The sequence below is a fragment of the Mytilus californianus genome, unplaced genomic scaffold (assembly GCF_021869535.1).
Source record: "Mytilus californianus isolate M0D057914Y unplaced genomic scaffold, xbMytCali1.0.p SCAF_7, whole genome shotgun sequence".
NCBI classification, from domain to species: domain Eukaryota; kingdom Metazoa; phylum Mollusca; class Bivalvia; order Mytilida; family Mytilidae; genus Mytilus; species Mytilus californianus.
The window spans coordinates 69,317,807-69,341,167 of record NW_026262723.1 but is presented as its reverse complement, the minus strand read 5'-3'; the positions used below and the strand labels follow the sequence as shown (position 1 = coordinate 69,341,167).

The 23,361-nt window shown below is 32.4% G+C and overlaps 1 protein-coding gene and 1 pseudogene across 1 annotated transcript; one reads left to right on the top strand and one right to left on the bottom strand.

The window, feature by feature from the left end:
• Positions 1 to 7,883: 7,883 nt before the first annotated feature.
• Positions 7,884 to 9,681, bottom strand: LOC127707844 (uncharacterized; annotated as a pseudogene).
• Positions 9,682 to 14,566: 4,885 nt separating this feature from the next.
• Positions 14,567 to 23,167, top strand: LOC127707843 (lipopolysaccharide-induced tumor necrosis factor-alpha factor homolog). Its single transcript, XM_052212595.1, has 5 exons — positions 14,567 to 14,737; positions 16,081 to 16,156; positions 20,115 to 20,243; positions 21,423 to 21,603; positions 22,968 to 23,167. Exons 2-5 carry the CDS (start codon positions 16,123 to 16,125, stop codon positions 23,074 to 23,076), a joined length of 453 nt encoding a protein of 150 aa, XP_052068555.1. The 5' UTR covers positions 14,567 to 14,737; positions 16,081 to 16,122; the 3' UTR covers positions 23,077 to 23,167.
• The last annotated feature ends 194 nt before the right edge of the window (positions 23,168 to 23,361 follow it).

Genomic DNA, 23,361 nt, shown 5'->3' with positions numbered 1-23,361 from the left:
ACAAGACAACATAGGAGTATCACCATTGAACAGCAATGGCCATTTAGTGAATGACAGTAAAGGGAAGACAGAACTACTGATACAACATTTAAATCAGTATTCACCAGAGACAACAACAAAAAACTGCCTAAAACATCAAAATACATAAAGAACTCAATCCCATCCTTTGAAATAAAACATAACAGTGTCGAAAAACTGCTTAGAAAACTAAATCCATCAAAAGCATCAGAAACCAGACGGCATACCAAACAGAATCCTCAGGGAGTGCTCCAAACAACTAGCACCAGGACTTGCAATGATATACCAAAAGTCAATAAATACTGGATCACTGCCCAGAGACTGGTTAAACGCTAACAGCTCGAGCGTATTCAAAAAAGGAGACAAACACGCACCAGAAAATTACAGACCGATATCACTAGCATCTGTGCCGTGTAAAATACTAGAACACATCATCTGTAAGCACATGCTAAACCACCTAGACAAGCAAAGGGTACTAACATCACTTAACTATGGATTTAGATCCGAGTACTCACGTGAAACACAGCTATTAGTCACACTGCATGACTTCATGAAATCACATGATGCTGGTAACCAAGTTGGTGTTGCTATCCTGGACTTTTCGAAAGCACTTGACACCGTGCCACACAACAAATTGTTACACAAACTAGATGAATAAATGGCTGGAAATGGTTCTCACTCAGAGAAAGATGAAAGTTGTCATTGATGGAGAGGAATCTGAAGAAGCTACAGTCGACTCAGTTCCACAAGGAACCGTACTTGGATCCCTTCTCTTCCTCTGTCATATCAACGACATGCCAGATGAAGTAAAATCGATCGTTGGACTTTTTGCTGACGATTGTCTGCTATACAGAAACATAACAACACAACGTGACCACACACTACTACATCAAGATCTGGTTAGCCTAGAAAAATGGGCCAAAGACTGGGGTATGCGCTTTAACGCAAAGAAATGTTAAATCCTGAGCATTAAGAACAAAAGCCAGAAATTCTACATCCTTGATGGACACATACTCCAACAAGTCCAACACAATCCATACCTGGAGCTACAAATATATCAGAAGACTTAAAATGGACCACCCACATCTCAAATGAAGCCAAGAAAGCAAATTCAACACTCGGCTTTCTAAGACGCAACCTACGATTCTGCACAAAAGACTGCAAGAAAACAGCATACATCTCATTGGTAAGATCTACAATGGAATATGGGGCAATAGTATGGGATCCATATACAACAAACAACATCAACTAAGTAGAAAGGAACCAGCGTAGAGCAGCGCGTTTCATCACAGGAGATTACAAATATAAAGAAGAAGGATCGGACACAAAAACTGGATTTCTTCACAAAGTGGTTGAGGGTTTGGTCCCAGCTATTAAACCTGAAGAATTTTTGGTAAAGAGCAAAACCAAAAAGAATATTAAACCGGAACGCTTCGAAGACTTTGAAAGCACTAACATAGTAAACAACTAGGTCAAGAACAACTCAAAGGCAATTGATACAACAAATTGCAAAACCGAGCAATTTAAGAACTCATTCTTCGTTAAGACTGTGATCCATTGAAACCAACTGGAAGAAAATAAAGTGTGCGCCAAGTCAGTTGAGAGCTTCAAAACAGCTCTCCAACACCGTGAATAGGTGCTCTCTCTCTCTCCCGTCGAGTTAAAGTCAGAATTGGTACATTCGACGTAACGATACATATACAGAGATACAGTTTACATGATTTGTGATATCACAGGCACTTTGGGTAATGCACCACGGTTATTAAAATTATATATTTCTTTTTGGTGTTTCAAAGTATTATGGTTAATATTCTTTAATATTTTAATTTAATTTCAAAAACTAATGTGTTCTTGCTCTTATCCATAGGATATCAAAATAACAAAAGTTTACATATGATGCCCATCTGTGGAAAATATTAGAAGGGCATCATATATAGACTACGTTAATTGTAAAATTGTAATAACAATGTGGGTGGACAGGAAGAAGTTAACGTCAAAGTGCGCAAATTGCACCGAGTACCCAAATTGCATCCATTTTGCAAAAATAAAAGCAGGGAATATCATATAGGTTATGTTAGAGACTAAACTACTAGTACTCGTATTTTTATAATTTGTCATTATGCAAGTCTTTCAACATAGCTAAAGATACTTAAATATATATATAAAAAAAACGGCCACCTAATATATTATATATATATACCTGCCAGTTCTGCTAAAAAAGTGAACAAATATAGTAATACCTCCATAAAATTACTATTCGTATCATGCATATCATGCAAAATTCAGTATGAAAGTCACAAACGGTACCATGACTCAAACCAAGCTATAACTATCCAAACTGATCTGTGTCCACACTTGTTAACTCAAAAAAGAAGTTTACTGAATTGCTGATTCTAACTGAGAAACTGATTTTGCACAAGTAAAATATACGCTGGTGTGTGGATTAATGAATGGTAAGTGGTCAAGCTAAGTAAATCGATCCCTCGGGCATGTGCGGTAATTGGCAGCACTTTATCCTCATTGACTGTGTTGACCACATATAAATTGGGTTTTTTTTTTCAAATGATGACATTGAAAAAAGTGAACTTTATGAGTGCTTTCCTGGAGTGTTTGATTCAACTTACGTAGCATCTAAACACGTGCTTTACAGGGATGTGAATGTAGATCTGATATAAACTGCATGTAAACTTTGATTTCCCCTCTGAATTTATATTAAAATCACATAAAAAATTATTGCATTATTTAAATAAACAAGTAATGTTAATTATCTCTTTGTGCACTGCTACGTAGTCGACTTTATTATACCTTTTTAAATTCAATATGCCGTTTAAAAAAAGATTTATTCTGATAAGAAAATTTATATAATAGCATCTTTTGAAATGTAATAGTTAGAATAATAGAATAGTTTTAGATATATAAACAAATAGGTAATTAAGATAGTTTAACGTGTACGTAAAGGTTTAAATCTGTTTGACATTTCTGTTGTGAATTTTCAAATTTATACCACAGATTTGATTGTGCACAAGTACATCAGTAACAAGTAAGTAACAATAACTTTTTTTCATTTTACGGGATAGGAAACATTTGACATTTTATGTAAAAAGTAGAAAGTAGGAGATGCGATCGCCAATGAGACAGCTATCCACCAGAGTACAAATGAAGTGGATGTAAGCAATTATAGGCCACCGTACGGCCTTCAACAATGACAAAAACCAATACCGTTAAACGGCTACAAAAGACCCCGACATGAAAAATGGGAAACAATTCGAACGAGAAAACTAACGTCCTTATTTATAACAAAAAAATTTACGAAAAACAAATATGACAGACATGAACCAACGACAACCACTGAACTACAGACTCCTGACTTTGGAGTTCATTTTGATCAAATGAAATTAAGCCATGAAATGACTCGTTTCCTGATCCTGCATGGAGATCGTAACATGCACATGAAATTGTTGAACGATTGGAATTTGAGAAAGAATAATTCAAAGTCTAAATTGGTGATCTTTTTTGCAATATTAATGTATATTCTATACATTTGTATTGCTATTTCCCGGATATTTTCTCGGAAAGTATCAAATTAATATGTATCAAATTAATATGTATCATTTTTTTTTTCGATATTTGTATGCAGTTCGTCATGCTCTAGGTCTCTAGTTGCATACATAAATTCATAAAAATCCCAGAGATCGACTATTTAACAGTTCTTTCTATCTATTATAATTTCAAGTTAATAGACAAAAATGTTTATATTGATAAAAAATCATTATTTAAGTGCAATAACTCCTATAAGGAGTGAATTGCTTATTTCAGTGTTGGCATTTTTTGTTGATCTTATATTATTTTTGCTGATCATTTATGCTGTTCATAGTGTCTGTCTGTCTATAATTGATTCCAAGATAATAGACAAAACACTAAAATTGGTAAAAAATATTTATTCATGGACAATAATTCCTATAAGGAGTTTAACTGATTATTTCAGTATTTTTGGCATTTTGTGGATCTTATATTATTTTTGCTGATCATTTATACTGTTTACAGTTTCTGACTTTATATAATTGGTTTCAAGATAGTAGACAAAACGCTAAAGATGGTCAAAAATATTCATCTAAGAGCAATAACTGCTATTAGGAGTGAACTGTGTTGTTGGCATTTTTGGCGATCTTATTTTTTTTTTGCTGAACGTTTATGCTGTTTACAGTTTCTGTTTTTCTATAATTGATTTTATTATAATAGAAACAAACGCTAAAATTGGTAAAAATTATTTATTTATGGGCAATAATTCCTATAAGAAGTAAATTGATTATTTCAGTGTTGTTGGCATTTTTTGTTGATCTTATATTATTTTTGCTGATCATTTATGCTGTTCATAGTTTTTCTATGTTGTGTCATCTGTACTATTATTTGTCTGTTTGTCTTTTTATTTTTGGCCATGGCGTTGTCAGTTTGTTTTCGATCTATGAGTTTGACTGTCCCTCTGGTATCTCTCGTCCCTCTTTTCTGCCAATTTATAATTGATTCCAAGATAATAGACAAAACACTAAAATTGGTAAAAAATATTCATTCATGAACAATAATTCCTATTAGGAGTGAACTGATTATTTCAGTATTTTTGGCATTTTGTGGATCTTATATTATTTTTGCTGATCATTTATACTGTTTACAGTTTCTGACTATATATAATTGGTTTCAAGATAATAGACAAAATGCTAAAGATGGTCAAAAATATTTATCTAAGGGCAATAACTCCTTTTAGGAGTGAACTGTGTTGTTGGCATTTTTGTCGATCTTATTTTTTTTTTTTTGCTGAACATTTATGCTGTTTACAGTTTCTGTCTATCTATAATTGATTTTAAGATAATAGAAACAAACGCTAAAATTTGTCAAAAATATTCATTAAAGGGCAATAATTCCTATGAGGAGTCGTCTGATTATTCAAAGGGAAAATGAAGTATCCTTTTACTAGTCTCTTTTACTTATACGACTTGTCCCAGCTGTATAATACCATGCCTTAATATGTTTTAACCAGTCAATATAATAATTAAGTTCAATTGTTATATTCTCTTAAGAGAAAGTGCGATTGAAAAATGTGTTGATAGAGAGAAACGCAAGAAGAGGAAGAAAAATAAGACCACATAACTTTCTTTATTAACATACACACATTGTATTTTAACAGGAACATTTCTTAATAGAGAAGTATGGCTGTTCAACCACAACCTTATGATCAAGGTAAATATGTATATAAATAGATGTGGAATATATGTCAACGAGACAGCAACAGAACAATACACACACGACATCTTCCATTATTTCATTTTAGCTTTAAAAGATTCTGAGAGATTTTGCAATAGTTAAGTCTGGCTTGTTTTCAAACGAACATATGTATTAACTTTTAACATATACCTCTGAATCAGTCGGTGGCCAGTGACTATTGTGACTTTTACGCAATTTTACCACTTTTGTTTAAAAATTGTTCTCACGGTTGACTTAATCTGAGAATTTATTTCATCAGACATCCATGTGTTAAATGAAGAAGTGCGTCTTGTGATTCAAAGACTTGCTTAACTAAAATTCAAATAGAAAATGGTTAAATTAAAGCGAGTCCTATCACCTTCCGATACAAAGAAAACCCCTACATATTTGATGTCGCTAAGCGATGCTCAATAAAGTTCTATAACGCAAACTATGACAGGGTAAAAAATGAACAATTACATACTATAACGAACAAATTCGAATGCAAAATAACACAAATCCGAACATTTGATCTTTTATTATGTAATATCCTGAGAAGACATTTAGGACATTTTTAACGGTCTTTTAAAACACTAAATTGTACTTTAAACATCGTTGTGGATTCGTTACACGGAATGCCCGACATCAATTATTAAGTAAAAACCCCTTTTTATGTACATATTCAAAAATAATCTTATTATATTTAATTCATTTTTCGAATTAAACAAAATAGATCAGTATAGTATTATAAATATATATATATTGTTTTTTAACTTGGATTTAACAAACAACAGGATATGGAAAACCTACAGGGTACGGACAGTCGGGAGCCGTTGTCATTACACAACCTGTAACTACAGTAAATACCATGCTGGCAGAATTTCCAGTCAATATGACCTGTCCGGTCTGTCAAAGCAATATTATTACCGGTACACGTAAGGAGACAGGAACGATGACATGGCTTGCATGTTTATTTCTCTGTATCGTAGGGTAAGTATTAATAAGTGAAAGGTCTACTGATAGTGTGATTGCCCGTTGAGTCTTTTATTCAGAATGATTTTGAAAAGCGTTAAGTGAATGGTTAAATGATAGTGTGATTGCCCGTTGAGTCTTTTATTCCGAATGGTTCTGAAAAGTGTTAAGTGAACGGTTAACTGACAATGTGATTGCCCGTTGAATCCTTTGTCCTAAAACGATGTGAAAAAACCGTCGTTGACTACTCTTCTATCAGTGTGTTGGTCAGGATCGCGGATTTTCTTACACCTGGCTAATGGTTACTGAATTGATTGTTTGACTCACTTTCTGATATATTGCTCTAAAATGACATTTTTAGCTCTACTGTACAAACCTTTGACCTCGAGAGTACCTACCCGATGAAGGTTATTCCAGAAAGACGTGTCGTCCATACGGAAAAATGTTTAAACGTTTAAATATTGACCAAGATTAGTTAACAGATTCCATCCATTATGTCAAAACCATTTTCGTGGTTTTTTTGTTTTGTTTTGGGGAAGGGGGAGGTGTAAAAGGATTTCTTTCTATTTATATTATTTTGTTTATTGGTTAGTTTTTAAAAATCTTTTTGTTTTGTTGAGGACTAGGTATAAGATGAGCAAACGTGTGTTAACTTTAATTGATTAATCACTGATTAATCAATTGATTGTTGATTTATTTTCCCGTTCATTCTACATTTCCTAAATAGTATGTAATATCTTTGTCGACAAGTTATTTTTCTTATTTTCCTTTCACAGATGTGATCTCGGATGTTGTTTCATTCCATTCTGTGTGGATTCGTGTAAAGATACAGTACACAGATGTCCAAGCTGTCAAACCGTCGTTGGAAAGCACAACCGGATGTAATAAATATCTACATTTACAACTATGACAATGTTATATAAACACTGAATTACCCCCTTCCACTTTCTAACCTTTTTTTATATCATATACAATCATATTTGTCAACAAAAAGTATTTGACACTCTAGTGACCATTTAATTATTGTAATTAATTCGAATTTTATGGGTTTAAAAAGTTTATCAAATCCGGGCAACGGCAGGTCTGTATCAAATCAGCTACCAATTTGACAAAACTAGATCAAACTACCTTATGGGCGCCGTAACACCATCAACGTATTCTCAATCAACATTAATAGCAATTGCAAAGAAAATTAAACATCAATGATATCGATATCAAAAGTTGGCCAAAGCTTTTACTTTTCTTGTTACAAAGGATTGGGACTTATGATTTTATTTAAAGAAGTTTCATTTCAAAATGTTATTTCACTTTAATTTTATTTTGTAATGTTAGGAATATAGGAATAACACAAACTTTAAAATAAGTACAAATGTACTGACGATTTTTTTAATCTTCATAAGCTTATTCAAAAAAGTTATGAGTATGATGTTATTCAATTGGTATGCCTTGTGTCTTGTATGGTTAAGTTAAATGTTGATTCTGTAAGAACATGAAATATGGAATGAACGCCTGTCCATCACTGGAGATCACAAGTTTATCTTAAAATGTCTTTTTGTTTGTGTTTTGGGTTGCTTTTTCATAGGTTTTTACCACATTTTGCCTATTTTTTACACTGAATAAAAATGTTAGTGATACAAAAAATAAAGAATACACACCAATTAATTAATAAATAAAATATGTATATTTATTTATCTACCGTTTATCATTCTTGTGAATTTTAACTTATTATGATCACTTATATATTCCTCAATTCATAATACAGAACACAAAGTTTATTTCATACTTCAATTGGTTGAAGTTTGTATCGTTCCCCAGGTAAAAACACATAACCTGGCCATTCAAAGTGTTGTTCTCCCTTTAATGGTAATAGAAATAAAGTAACGATTGTTGGCTCACGGTTTCTTTTTTGAATACTATTGATGGCATTGATAAATTCGGACCCTTTCTGAAGTAACAGGTGTTCGCAACTAGGTGATAAGGTAGCATGCATGTTCCAAATGTCTGATTCGGTCTCAATGCCTTTATAACTTACAGATATTCCACATGAAAAACATTAAACCATATTGTATCCTATAAAATAAAATCCCGCCTTTGCCAGTTGGTGGCGAGTAAAATCTACTTCAGAATCTAAAATCTGGATGTGCGAGTCGGCGATTTTTAAATTTCCTAGTGAAATCAGCCTACTGTCTTCTGATGAAAATGCATCGTTTTTGGTGACACATTTTATTCTTTGAGAAGGTAGCTTGTCGGGCGGTACATTTTCTCTTACAAAATTACATGATGGTGTAACTTGTGCGTGTACAAAGAGAGGATCTTTATCGGGTTCCCATAAACATTGATTATAACCACATGAAAAACATTGAGCAACATCAGGTTTCATCATAAAAACAAATCCAGATTTCGCCATGAGTTCTGCTGGTGGAACATTTTTGCTTGGCCAAACACCTTCAAATGACTCTCTTCGTTTTTGCTCATCGGCATATTCTGGGAGATGCAGTTGCCCTTTGTGACTAGCCTCAGTTGTGTAATTCGTTTCTATTGCAGACTTGACCTCAGCAAAGAAATTTGAAACGTAGTTTTGTTGTTGTTTTCCATAAAGTCCAGTTATGGAACAGACTATCAACCATTCTGTCTGTGTTTCCATTAGAATACGCGTGTTTAACAGACTAACGCACAACTGAAGTAAATCGTTTTTTATATCCAATATCTGGTCGCTTGAAAAATCACTTCGAAATGACAAATTAATTGTAGTATCAACCTGAGAAAGAAATCCGCACTGTTCACATGCTTTGAACGTGTTCATAGCATGGTGTTGCTCTAGGTGTTTTGAATATTCTACCAACTCTGCTTTCAAATAACGATTTTCGGCAACGATAAGAACGCCATAACATTCCACCTTAAATTTACAAATGTTAATCCCCTCAATAGAAGATAATATGAAACGTTTCCGGTTTCTAATACGGAGCAATAATCCACAGGAATAATTCTAATTGCTTGTAAAAGTTGCCTTTTCCAATCTTCTTGTCGGATTGAGAGTTTAAGAGTTGTATTAAGACACCACAAATCTTTGGTGCTAGACATTTCTCCATTCAGTAACAAAGTAATAAGTCTATTGACGTCATGGTTTACCAAATCTAAAGCCATTTTTACCATAAACACCTTTTCATCATTTTCATTGAAATCTTTTGAAATTACAAATAATACTTTTTTACATTCAAGAAGTAAATTTCTGAAGTCATCAAAAATAGTGTTGCCAGGATCTCCGTGCCTTTCCAGACATCGATATGAAATATTTTCATCATGAAATGTATCCAAGATTTCACGTGTGGTGAAATCATCACCTTCGTCATACAATACAAAAATGTCGACATTCGGTTTCTTTTCGTTAACTGTGTGTGATCCATTTTTCTGCTTCTCACTGGCTGTCAACTGTTTACAGTTGGAAGTGGCTGCCATTATAATAATGATTGCGTTGTGATATAAATAGCTTTTTCAAATCAATACATTTATAACGTGATGATTCAGTCTACTGACTTTGAAAAGAAACACTATAAAATAACTAACGGCATTAGTACGTATTAGGATATATACAATGGAAAAGCGTTGATCCGCGAAAACTGTAGTAAATTGGTTTTATATGAAATATCTGGTCGTCGCTTTTAAGGTCACTTCGGTATAACCAATACACACATAGATACTTGGATTAAAATTTTGGACGCCAGACGCGCGTTTCGTCTACAAAAGACTCATTAGTGTCGCTGGAATCAAAAAGTAAAAAGGACAAGAATAAAGTACGAAGTTGAAGAGCATTAGGGACCCAAAATTCCGAAAGGTTTTGCCAAATACAGCTAAGTTATCTATTCCTGGGACAGAAAGCCCTTAGTGTTTCGAAAATTTTAAAGTTTTGTAAACACTTCATTTATAATTATGACCATATCAATGATAATTTATGTCAGCACAGAAGTGCTGACTACTAGGAAACTAAGTATTGATTGTCGCATCAACATGAGAATAAATATCCACATTTTTCTCATGATCTGAAGCGAGAATCCGACGTTGCTCTACCACAGTTCAGTTCAACAGACTTTATAACAATACCAGTGAACTCAACAGATTAAGATAGTTTGCAATGTTCTTTTATCTGAAAGGAAATATAGGGAAATGGCCCCTATAGAAATCAATTATGACAAGAAATTTTACTGTAGATAGTTTGCTTATTTTTTCCGAGTATTGTTTACACTACCAAAATCTACCTATAAATAAGAAGATGTGGTATGAGTGCCAATGAGACAACTATCCATCCAAGTCACAATGTGTAATACGTAAACAATTATAGGTCAAAGTACGGCCTTCAACACGGAGCCTTGGCTCACACCGAACAGCAAGCTATAAAGGGCCCCAAAAAGATATTTTTAGCATAATTATCCCTTATACATGTTATGATGTAGAATCGTCGTTGTTATCGCATTTGCATTTGCTATAGTGTCTTCAACAGTAATATGTATGACTGAATAACATTTTCAATTAATTGAAATATTCAAAATTGTTGATAATTCACACAAGAATATGATAAAGACTTTTGATATTCGAATACTTAGTACCAGTAATTTTAAACAATATTCGATTTTGCAATTCTAACTGATGATCTTGCAAAACATTACATACATTTTTATTAGAAACTATTATCAAAGGCTACGATTTTTATTTATACATGACGATTGAGTGAGTCACATAGATGGCAGCAATAATGTCACATACTAGGTTCTTATTTAGCTATTTTGAAAATATAAGAACCTTCACCTAGCAACTGTATACTTGAATTCGTAAGAATAGTATGCCTTATGGGATCTTTATATTTTCTCTCTCATTCCAGTCAGCTTAAAAATATTATACTCCCACTGTAGCCAGAAGTAATCTTCAATTCTAACCAATTTCTTAATGCAAGTGGTTTTTTTTTAAATCTTGTAAATAGCGATACAATTTGCTTCCCAAATTAGGTAGATTTAGTAGGTTAAAAATAATAAAATAATTGTCATTGTAAACATTGTGGATAGGTCCAGGTGGGCGTTAGTTAACAAAGCTATGAAAGTAAATGGACATTAAGTATAAAAATAAGAAGATGTGGTATCATTGCCAATGAGAAAACTCTCCACATGAGACCAAATGACACAGAAATTAACAACTATAGGTCAGCGGACGGTATTCAACAATGAGCAAAGCCCATACCATATAGTCAGCTATAAAAGGCCCCCGAAATGACAAATGTAAAACAATTCAAACGAGACAACTAACGGCCTAACTAACTTACAAAATAATAAACGAAAATCAGTTATGTTACAGAGCAACAAACGACAACCATTGAATTACAGGCTCTTGACTTGGGACAGGCACATACAGAATGTGGCGGAGTTAAACTAGTTTGAAAGCAACAACCCTCCCCTGACCTGGAATAGTGGTGTACCAGTACAACATAAGAACAAACTATAAAAATCAGTTGAAAAAGGCTTAACTCATCTGATGGATACAAATAGAAATACATCTAACAAAAACACAGAATGGACGTGGCAGGATACTTATACATCCCCATAACAAAAAAACACTAAGTACAGATTTGAGCCGAGTATTCGCAGTTGCTGACAGCTAGTTCAAAGCCAATAACAACTAATAAAAATGTCATGCATCTAAGACTAAAGGTCTGCTAGGCCAATAGGAATTTTTTTAGAACTACTTCACATTTGCTCATAATAAATAAAAATGCATGAAAGAATGAAATTTAAATCAATACGACAATCTTTACTATGTTTTTACGTCTCATGTGCATATTTAATGAAATGAAGACAAATGCGGATATCGATGTTATGCGTAGAAGTTATGATAAGGACATCCTCGATATACAAATTGTAATTTATGAATTAAATCTAACCTATAAGATGTCATCTCCTCTGAAAGTCTAAATCTTTCTTTTTTTTTTAAATTTGCAGGGTGTTAGCTAGGATAATATTTATATTGGTGTATGATGATTGATGTCAAATACTAGGTTCCAATTAAGCCATATTGGAAAATATTAGAAACTACTCCTAGCAATAGTTAACTAGACTTGGTAATAAGAACGGGCTATTATTATAATGGATCCATATCTTTTTCCTTCTTCAAATCAGCCAAAAAAACCGGGAACACTCCCACTATCACACGAAGTATTCTTTAATTCAAATCAATTTTCATATTCAATGATTTTTCTAATCTTGTAAATAGCTGTGCTACTTGCTTCCTAAATTTATGAGATTAAGTAGGTTTAATTGAAAATTGGAAATTTTTCATTGTTAAAATTGTAAATAGATACAGGTGAGTCTTAGTTTATAACACCATGAAAGAAGAATGGACGTTTAGGCCCATTATGGAGCAAGGAAATGAAGATTTTGGGAACTGCTTTAAATTTGCTCATAATAAAGGGAATTACAAGATAGCAAGAAATTCAAACAATTAAGACATGCTTTACGTTGTTATAACATATTCATATTTCCATCTTGATATGCACATATTTCAAGAAAATGAGAATAAATGCGGATTTCATGCATCGAATGAAGATAAGTTTCAGTTTTTTTTTAATTTATGGGCTGTCTTTTAAAAAAAGAAATCTCATTTCGTCTTGATCTATTAAAGAGCGTAGCCTCTAAAAGCAATAATCAAATATAATTGATGAAATTTCATTTCCTTTGAAAGTCTTATTTGTTGCAAAATGTATAGGAGTGTTGAGTAGGACACTCATAGCCAAGCATAATATTGTATTCGTGTATGATGATTGATTGACTCACATGCATTGCATCAATAATATCACATGCTAGGTGCCTTTGAGCCAAATTAGAATATAGAAAAGCTCACCTAGAAGCATAAACTTAACTTAACATAACAAATTTACTAGATGGAGTACTTATTTTCCTTTTTCTTCCAATCAGCCGAAAGTATGTCAGTTTCTGTAGCCAGAAGCGACATTTTTCCTGACAAATCCTGTAAAGGGTTGGGCTATTTTTGCTTACGAGCTTAATGATATTGAACAGGTTAAATAGATTGCAAATGAACAATTGTTAACACTGTTCATATATTTAAATAAGCGGAACAGCCTCTCTCTTACTGTAATGAATGTGGTTTAGGTAGTCTCCCTTTAATTGTTTCAGATTAGTATTTTCTTAATTAAATGTTTATTTTATGTTTAATTTGATCTAGACAGGCTAAAATACAAAGTAGCTTTAATAATAATTGAATAATTATGTTGTATAATTTTACCATTCATGTTTAATATTTATTATGTACATACATATTGTTTTAGAGATTATCGTCTCTCATAAATCTGTATAGATTGGCTTATGTATACAAAATGTATCTTTTATAAATGTATTGTGTAATTTTATGCATAAGGTGAGACGTAAATAAAATATTGAATTGAATTTAATAATTTAACTATAAAAGTATTTAAATTTCATATTACTTTATATATTTGATGAATATTAATTCATTCAAGTTTTCTTCAATACCATATTTTTATTTATATCTTTGAAATTAATAGCATTTTCCTTATCACTTGATCAGGAGTTGCTACGGCGGGGTGAAAACCACTCCCCACATTGTATATACGAGCCGGCAGTGTAGCACTGCCACCTTTCTCTATATACCAGCTCGCCGGAATGAATCATTCCACTCGAGTTATTCAACAGCATCTACATAGGCATTATTTTAATACGATTTTCTAAATTCTAAAACACAACGCGAAGTATACAGTTACTTTTTTATCTAAGTTTTTGATTTGAATAACTATTTCATTTTCATTCATTTGACCTGAAATACTTTTCTTTTCCATTTCATTTGACTGTTCTAATTGAATTTTGTACATTTGTAAATAAATTGTTGAGATCTATTTGATTTGTGTCTCTAATCTGCCAAAATCTGATATCAGGTATCCCGAGGATAGAATAGGGACGAAGTACTAGCCACTACACGTCCCGGGAGGTGTCGTCACCGACCCCCTCCTGTTACATTTACAAAGAAAATGAACCTAAGATAAAGAAGAACTCAATAAATAAGATTCTGTTTTGTGATTTTTTTCTGTCACGGTTTTTCTATATTTCATTCGTCAGGGTTTTTTCGGTCAGATAGTTTAAGTTTGAGGACATTTTGTTTCTTAATCTTCTCGGGTATTTTTAATACCCGAACTATGTTCAGTGTGTTGAAATATATTCGCACTTAATAAATTGTCATGAGAAGATATTTATATATTCAATATACGTCAGTACCAGAACAAATCTTATTTCCACGTATAGTTGCTTATCAAATGGATCAATAAACACAAAAGATGTTTGAACACTTTAATTCAGTATCGGCAAAGAAAAAATCGGTCATATTAAAATGCTATTAGTTCACACCTGACTGGTTTCCATGTAGTGATGATTACACTTTTCCAATATCTATTTTTGAAAATAAATTGTGGATTTTCAGTCATTAAACTATAGTTCGTGTACACGTAAGTAGAAACAGTACTTATAGTTCTGGTAGTTCATATTTTTTTGGCAGAATTCATGTTGGATTTGATAAAAAATTATTGACTTGTTTTTTATTTTGTTTGATTTTTTTATACTGCCATTCGAAGATATCATTACGTGGAGAAAAAACCGCGGTTAAATACGTCCATTATTTTCCATTAAAAATATACCAGAGTGGATGACAGATAAAAGAAGGTGTATTTCAATCTTCGCATACTACAATTGGTTGATTGCCAGAGGTCCTCTGTCAAATAAGATGATATAAGGGAGATATATTTCTATCAATTTAGCAAAAACATAAGATCAAAATAATACAATACTATTCTTTTTCGTGCACAAATAAAACCTTTTGAATACAAAAAAGGTATAATAATGCAAGACTACAAATATCTTTGTGCTTTGATTTCTGTTCATATGATTTCAAAACAAAAATATCAAAAAGATTCCTGTTTTTTTGTTAACACAGTAATTTGACAAACAAACACCAGGTGCTTATCTGTTTCTTCTTGTGATATTTGTTCATGATTTTCGGTGTGAACAAAAAATAACAGAACCAAAAATGAAAGGTTTCAAGTGTTGTTTCATTTTTTCTTTTTATGACGAAAGCTGGATTTTTCTTCGTATGTTTATAAAACATGAAAACATTAAGGAGTTGTCTGCGGGATATCATTTTCGATACTATTGTATTTTGTCTAACATTTTATTTTTATTCTGGCATTCATATTTCCTTCTTTCAATGAAAATGCAAAATGTCAAATTTGACTCTGTTGATATCATCCGATTAATATTTGCACAAATGAGCAACATTTTTACCTAGAAAGATATTTTGCCACAAGATGCCTAGAACAAGGATACCAAAGGGAAATTCATGTTCATGCTTAGTTTTACTATTTTGACATTAAACTATTCAAAATGCATTTTTGTTATATATTTTGTGACGCACCGAGACATTACCAATGACATTTCTGCACATAGTATCATTTATATATATATCATTTAAGATCTATTTTGTTTCATCTTGTGATCCGTTTATTTGGCAATCGCCAATGGCAGTCAGCAGGGTTTAAGAACATCAGTTGTTCGACCTGCTAGTCAAATGCGTTTTGTTATAATATACTTTTTCACTCATTTGGTCTTTTGGAAAATGTTGTTTGTGCTGTATTTAGACCCCTCTACCAAGAAATTTGTTTTGCGTGCACACGTATAAAAATTGCGGTTTTTATCCAACGCAATCATAGGTTTGAACGTTGTTTTCAATTTAGACTTGGTAATGAAATTAATAATATATATATGGATTCTCCATTAATACTTTAACATATTATAGGAATTGGATAAAGTTGGATAAAGGTTTTATTTATTTGGAAATATGGCAGCTCCACCACCACCTTATAACAATCCAGGTAAATAAGCATATATATTTTTTATAGATAACTGTGCTGAAAGTTGGTTTACTGATAAAAAGTTTCCCGCCATTTTAGTGAGGTCCTTGCATATGGAAAAAGAAACATTAGGTTCTCATCTCATCTGCTTACTTCTGTGTGTACACGATATGTCGATGGATGCTGATAATTAATGTTATTGGCAATCTCATAATGATTGGATCCTTCTCTTTTTTTGTGTCCTGTAATTTAGGGTGGTATCGGTGGTCGTTATATTTGTGTGTTTTTATTCAGTGATAGTGACCTAAAACAAATCTTGCAGATACTCTTTGAATCCTTTCCAGTCTTGTGATACTTTTTTTTCGGAGAAAGGCTACAGAATGATACTAACATTTTCTAGTAACCTATACCGTATTTTTCATTTTGCAGTCGTAATGGTGATTAGGCACGCAAGCAACCTCGAAACAGTTTAAAATTTACAAGCAATTAAACCATTTTATTTCCCTTCTACACTGACAACACAATAATCACATCCCAATTCGAGGTCAAGATGTCAGTTACAGTGTCTATTGCACTGCTATTCATTGCCATACAATAGGTACACCAATTTTGAGGTCATTTTCTATGAAGCTGACGTGATTATTATACATTTCAATAATAAATAATCATATAATTATGAATTTTCTACAATGAAAGAACCTCACTGTAAATAGTTACCAGTAATTTAAAAAGGTACCAGGCTTATAATTTGATACGCCAGACGCGCGTTTCGTCTACATAAGACTCATCAGTGACGCTCAGATCAAAATAGTTAGAAAGCCAAACAAGTATAAAGTTGAAGAGCATTGAGGACCCAAAATTCCAAAAAGTTGTGCCAAATACGGCTAAGGTATTACTAATCTATGCCTGGGATAAGAAAATCCTTAGTATTTCGAATAATTCATACTTTTGCAAACAGTTAATTTATAAAAATGACCATATAACTGATATTATGTCAACAACGAAGTGCTGACTACTGGGCTGGTGATACCCTCGGGGACGAAATGGCGAACTAACGATTCTGTCTGTGTATTTGTAACATGTTTTTCTTATATTCGGTTCTAAGCTGTAAGTGTGCAGCATATATCCTGGGTCTGTCTAATACAAAGTATACTTTTCTCTCAGAAACCTTTGCTGGGACTGGATTTATTTGCAGATTACACGATACGTGTATTCAATTTAAGCTTTTTGCATCTTTGTCAACTTTGCCAATTGATGCTAGATAATGTAAGGCATTCGCTACATCATTTTCTTGTCCGTTATGTGACTTTGAGCCATTAACTAGTCCGTACGACATTGTTATTGCGGCTATAATACATCTGACATGTGATAACGATTATTCGTATCAATCTAGCAGGTCATATTAACCTGTAAAGAGAAGGAACGGGAAGAACCAAGAAATATCGCTTAGATAAGTTTTAGTAAATCCAAAATATAAACTTGTTCATAGTTATCTATTGTTTATCAGAATGATATTATTTTTTCGCTGTTGATACCAAAAAGGTATTTTCTTAGATATGACATTTACGCTCATTTGTACTAAAGTCTGGAAACCAATGAACAACGTTGATCGCAAAGGTATTTGTATAAGGTTGATTGTATATCAACATTATGCTAAATATTGAATAAATAAAGGCAACAGTAGTATACCGCTGTTCAAAAGTCATAAATCGATTAAGAGAAAACAAATCCGGGTTACAAACTAAAACCGAGGGAGACACATCAACTATAAAACTATAATTTTGCACATGATCAATCTAGTATGTCGCGTTTGTTGTGCAACCATGGTGATCTATCAACATATTTATTATTTTACAGATCAATTCATGACATTATGACTCGCAACTGATCATCAATGATTATACTGTTTTCTATTGAATTTAAACCACGACTGACATTTTTATTTGTACTATTAAAAGAAACTCCACCGTCGTTATGATACACTTTTGTTTACATTATGCTGCGAATGCTTTCAATGTTTACTGAAAATTGTATGTTCATATAACAAATTAATTTCATCATTGTTTGTTAATTTCAAGGATCTTATTTTTAAATTAAGTGGATTTTAATTTGAAAGATCTATTAAAACAATTCGTTAGTATTGGTTATAATAATTTGCTATGCATAATCGTAATTACTGGAATGGATTCGTAAAGCATTCGTGTAATAAAAGTGTAAATGAATCGTTTTATAATTTCTTTTTTGTATTTCATTATAACAATTTTCATCAAATATATTGTTAATTCGTATTTTAAACTATGAAAATGGAGTTTGGGAAAATAGAGTTATGATAAACGGCATTTAGTCTGGAAACATAAAGCTTCGATAGAAAGGTCCACCATGAAAATAGGTCGATACCAGATGTTTTGGGTTAAGGACACAGGTCGAAAATTTGAAGGCGTGGACGAAATTAAACTGTTTGTATCAAATATGTGTTCTATTGGAATAACTAATGTTTAAACTATCATTTATTTGTTGAACAATTTATATAGTTAAATCTATATAGCACAACATCGTATGTCCTATTCATCATAGTACCCGGAGTAAAAATGTATATTAGGGAGCTACCATTTGATTTTTAGGGGGGGGGGGGGGGGGGGCTAGGATGAAATTTGAAAAAAAGGCAGGACAGGAGTTTTGAGTAAAAAAAAGGCAGGATGAGCAACTTGGGCAGAAAAAAAATGCAGGATGACAATTTATGTAAAAAAAGTCAGGATAAACTAATAAAAAAAAAAGGCAGAACCCCCCCCCCCCCCCCCCTTTTTGCTATAAAAATGTCCAAACTAAGCTTTCATACAATTTTTCTTTCGAAAAGTCTTCTATATTCATAAGAATCCGACATCATTTGAATTAAAACATCTTATAATCAGTAAAATATATGTGAAATTACAATACGTTGTTAATAAGTTTCCATGGGAGATAGCCTTAAACATTATTATTTTGAATAAAGAAGACTTTTCGAAAGAAAAATTGATTATGTGGAAACTTCCTATCGTAATTTCACACATATTTTATTGAATATAAAATGTTTTAATACAAATGATGTCTGATTCTTATGAATATAGAAGAGTTTTTCAAAAGAAAAATTGTATGAAAGCTTAGTTTGGACATTTTTATAGCAATTCAAAATTACTACCTATCACCTTTAGCATGACAATTACAATACAATTTCTATACAAACTGTTAGACTGATTTTTCATAATAACATTGAAGTGGAACTGGACTGTGGTTTTCTACAGCAGTTTGTTCAAATTTCTGAACAGTTTGGTTTTATAAAACAAATTGCAATTTGGTCAGAATTTTGAATAAGTTGCAATAGATGGAGAGCAACACTAACAGTCAAGTCACAGTAAGACCGTTATAAAATTAGGTATTATCTTTTCTACTACAATAAAAAAAATGGATATACCCGATTTTGTTTGTTTGTTTGTTTTTTTTTTTTTTTTGTTGTTGTTGCTACAACACGTAATATATAATTGAAATTCAATATAAACCAATTCGTATGTAAAATCTTACACATACATTGTAGTGGAATATATTGTCATTTGCCATTACTTTTTATCGACTTTGTTCACTTAATCATAACATCTACTCAAAAATAAGACATTTGCATATTTTGACATATGCCCATCAGATAAAAAAATGTAAAACAACAAAAATAGAAAATATAGTTATAATAAAGACTCAGAGATCATCGGTAACATACACTACGATAATGAGCTGCGTGGTATTGCTGAAAAGAGTGTGAAATTTGGTTCATCATTGGAGACCGTTATATCCAAGAACTACCACAATGAAACACAACAACACACTCTTTGTCTATTTCCGAGTAAAGTCCTCACTACTACTGAGACTAATTCGTTTACAAACACAATTTAAATAAGCCTGTGCGATTGGATATTTCAATGAGGCTTCATGACAAATTTATCTTTACCCCCAGGTAATCAACCAGGATATGGTCAACCAGGGGGTCAACCAGGGGGTCAACCAGGATATGGTCAACCAGATGGTCAACCAGGTGGTCAACCAGGATATGGTCAACTCCCACCTCCGGCACCATATCAACCAGGTAAATATGATTTTAGTAATTCTCTTTATATACAGTTTTGATGGTAGGTATAATTGCACTCGTCTAAACTCGGTCGATTCCGTTGCTCCATCTAAAATGATAGAAGGAAAATAGCGGATTCACCCGAGGATTGTCGATTGGGTATTAATGAAGACAGCCGCTTGTTTATAAAGCATCGGAAGAGCATTTATTGCTCACATGGAATTATGCCCAATTTTTAGAATGGCCATACCAAACCGATTCAATCTCATGAAATCCGGCAGCAATTAGCCTGGCTGTTTACAGGATGTTTCGGAAATTTTCTTTGCATTTATTAAAATTGATCAGAAATTAATAAATTAATTACTTCGTGCCATGGTGAGAGTGTCATCTAATAGGTATAAATATACGACGAACCAAAAAAAGACTCAATACTTAAGTAATGTAATTATTTCAATCTAATTAAAATATAGAACTCGGATTTCGTTATACTACATGGTATACGTTTGTAAGATGTTTCTGATGTTTTGCATAAGGCTCAATATGAACCAGTGTGGCATCATTTAACACTGAGTGACATGTAATGAAATGAATTGTTGGTTTTGCATTATAAGATGCTTTTCGTTGTATTTTATTTTGTTGTTTCAACGGTATACGTGGTATTTTGTACTCTTCGAAAGATGAACATTTCGTCAGTGCATGCGTAAACATCAATATGAAACTGAAAGTTTTTTCTTGTATTTTTGTTTTGTTTGTTTGGTTGGTTGGGTATCTCTTGTTTGTTTGGTTGGTTAGAGCTTGTTTGTTTGTTTGGTTGGTTTATTATTTTGTTTTTAGCAGAAAAGTAAGGGAACAACTTATCTAAAGATAAAAAAGTAAAATTTGTTTAGGAGTGCGTATTTATATTACGTGTTATTCTTAAAATCGACAACCGATGAAAATGAATATAAATGCTGTTAAAACATAAAGATTTATATAAAAAAACTGATATAAAGGATAAGTTGATAAAAAAAAAACAGCAAATACATAATCAAAATAATTCTGAAAGACCTGAAAAAGGCTTTCCATTCCGTTTAGGACCATAGTTTTCTGTTACTGTAATCGAGTTTTCAAACGTTTAAAATTAGCCTGTCACGTAAATTGACTAGCTAACAAATCTACATCTTAAATGTGTTTACATAATTCAACATCACACTCTAGGTAATCCTGGATATGGACAACCAACAACAGTTATCGTAACACAACCGATGATGTCACAACCGATGAGAGAGACGCCAGTTGGTATGACCTGTCCAAATTGTCAGAAACAGATAATAACCAGCACAACTTATCAAACTGGTACATTAACGTGGGTCGCCTGTCTAGTTCTATGTCTTGTTGGGTAAGTTTCTTATGAAAAGACAAATGTGGTGCTAGAAAGATACAGGTATCTACCGGTCGACAGTAGCGTCTACAAAATACATAGATTTTGTCAAACCGATGCCACGTATTGGAAAAAACTCCTAGGAAAATTCAAAAAGGTTTAGTCCATAAAAACTGACAAAATCAAACACTATCAATCAACGGAACAAGTGAAAAACAATTGTCATATTCCTGACCTTGATACAGGCATTTTCCAAAGAAAATAGTGGGTTAAACCTGGTTTTATAGAGGAAGATGAGGTCAAATTATCTCTGCATAAACGAACCCTTACAAAAACCTCGTTCGTGTAGAAGTAGTTTCCTGTTGCAATGAAACTTTCTAACTCTCTGACCTTATCCAGCATACCTTCAGAGACTAGGGGCAGTTAAATCGAGCTGCCTACCATCTATTTTAAACCTACGTAATTGGTGCCGATATAATTTGTACTCGGCCATATTTGCTACTAGGCATTCTTTCTATCCATACATATATTTTAAAACAATGACAGGTAGTAAATAAATCAAATTTGTACAAGCAAAAACAGAACTACTAACCACTATCGGGATTTAGTCCGAATATATTTTCATGAAAAGTTAAATTCGATTGAAAAAGACAAAATGTGAAAAAAAAATTATATTTTTATCTTCAAAAAAAGTAAAATCACAAAAATACTGAACTCCGAGGAAAATTCAAAAAGGAAAGTTAAGTCCCTAATCAAATGGCAAAATCAAAAGCTCAAACACATCAAACGAATGGATAACAACTGTCATATTCCTGACTTGGTACAGGCATTTTCTTATGTAGAAAATGGTGGATTAAACCTGGTTTTAAAGCTAGCTAAACCTCTCACTTGTATGACAGTCGCATCAAATTCCAAATGTTTTTCAATGAATATAAGGAACAGCATGCGTGGAGTAAAGGTCAAGATATTGTTATAAAACACTAAATTTAATCTCCTTCATCTAGCGATCAGATGTTCAAAATTTATATCGGAAACGCTTTCTATTATTCAAGACCCCTCTAGCGCCTAATATTAACAACGGTTTCTTATAAAAAATAAGAATGAAAACAATTCGATATCAAGCTTTAATGTAAAAAAAAAGTATTAACAAAAAATGCCGAACTCCAAGGTAAATTCAAAAAGGGAAAGTCCCCAAAAACGGATAAAATCAAACATTAGACTTTATTAAGCAACAAATGTAAAACACTTTTCACTCTTTTAATCAGCTTTGCCTAATGTGATCAACTTCAAAATCCAAATTACTAGTACTCTTAACATGATATTTAAAAAAATAGGCTACAGTTAGCAGAAATTTTTATACATTTTTGTCTATTTTTTGGCAGATGTGATGTCGGATGTTGTTTTATTCCATTCTGCATCAGTTCGTGTAAGGATACAGTACACAGTTGTCCAAACTGTAGAACCACTCTAGGGAAGCACAACCGGATGTAAAATCATTGGGATATGCTGCGTTATTTATTTTTTATTTGGTTTTTTTTTTAAATGTTAAAGATATGATTAAGACTGTGATAATTTGGCAGATGTGGATATTGATATTATTCAAATCATTTAGTTATTTATTGGCTGTTTCTACTGTTCTTATTAAGTCAATACGCACAAATATTTGCTGGTATAAAATTTTGATAAACTTATTCTTCGTTATAAAATATTTTACATCTTATCATTTTTTTATAGTTACTTATTTAATTTATTTTCTTAAAAACTATATATTATTTT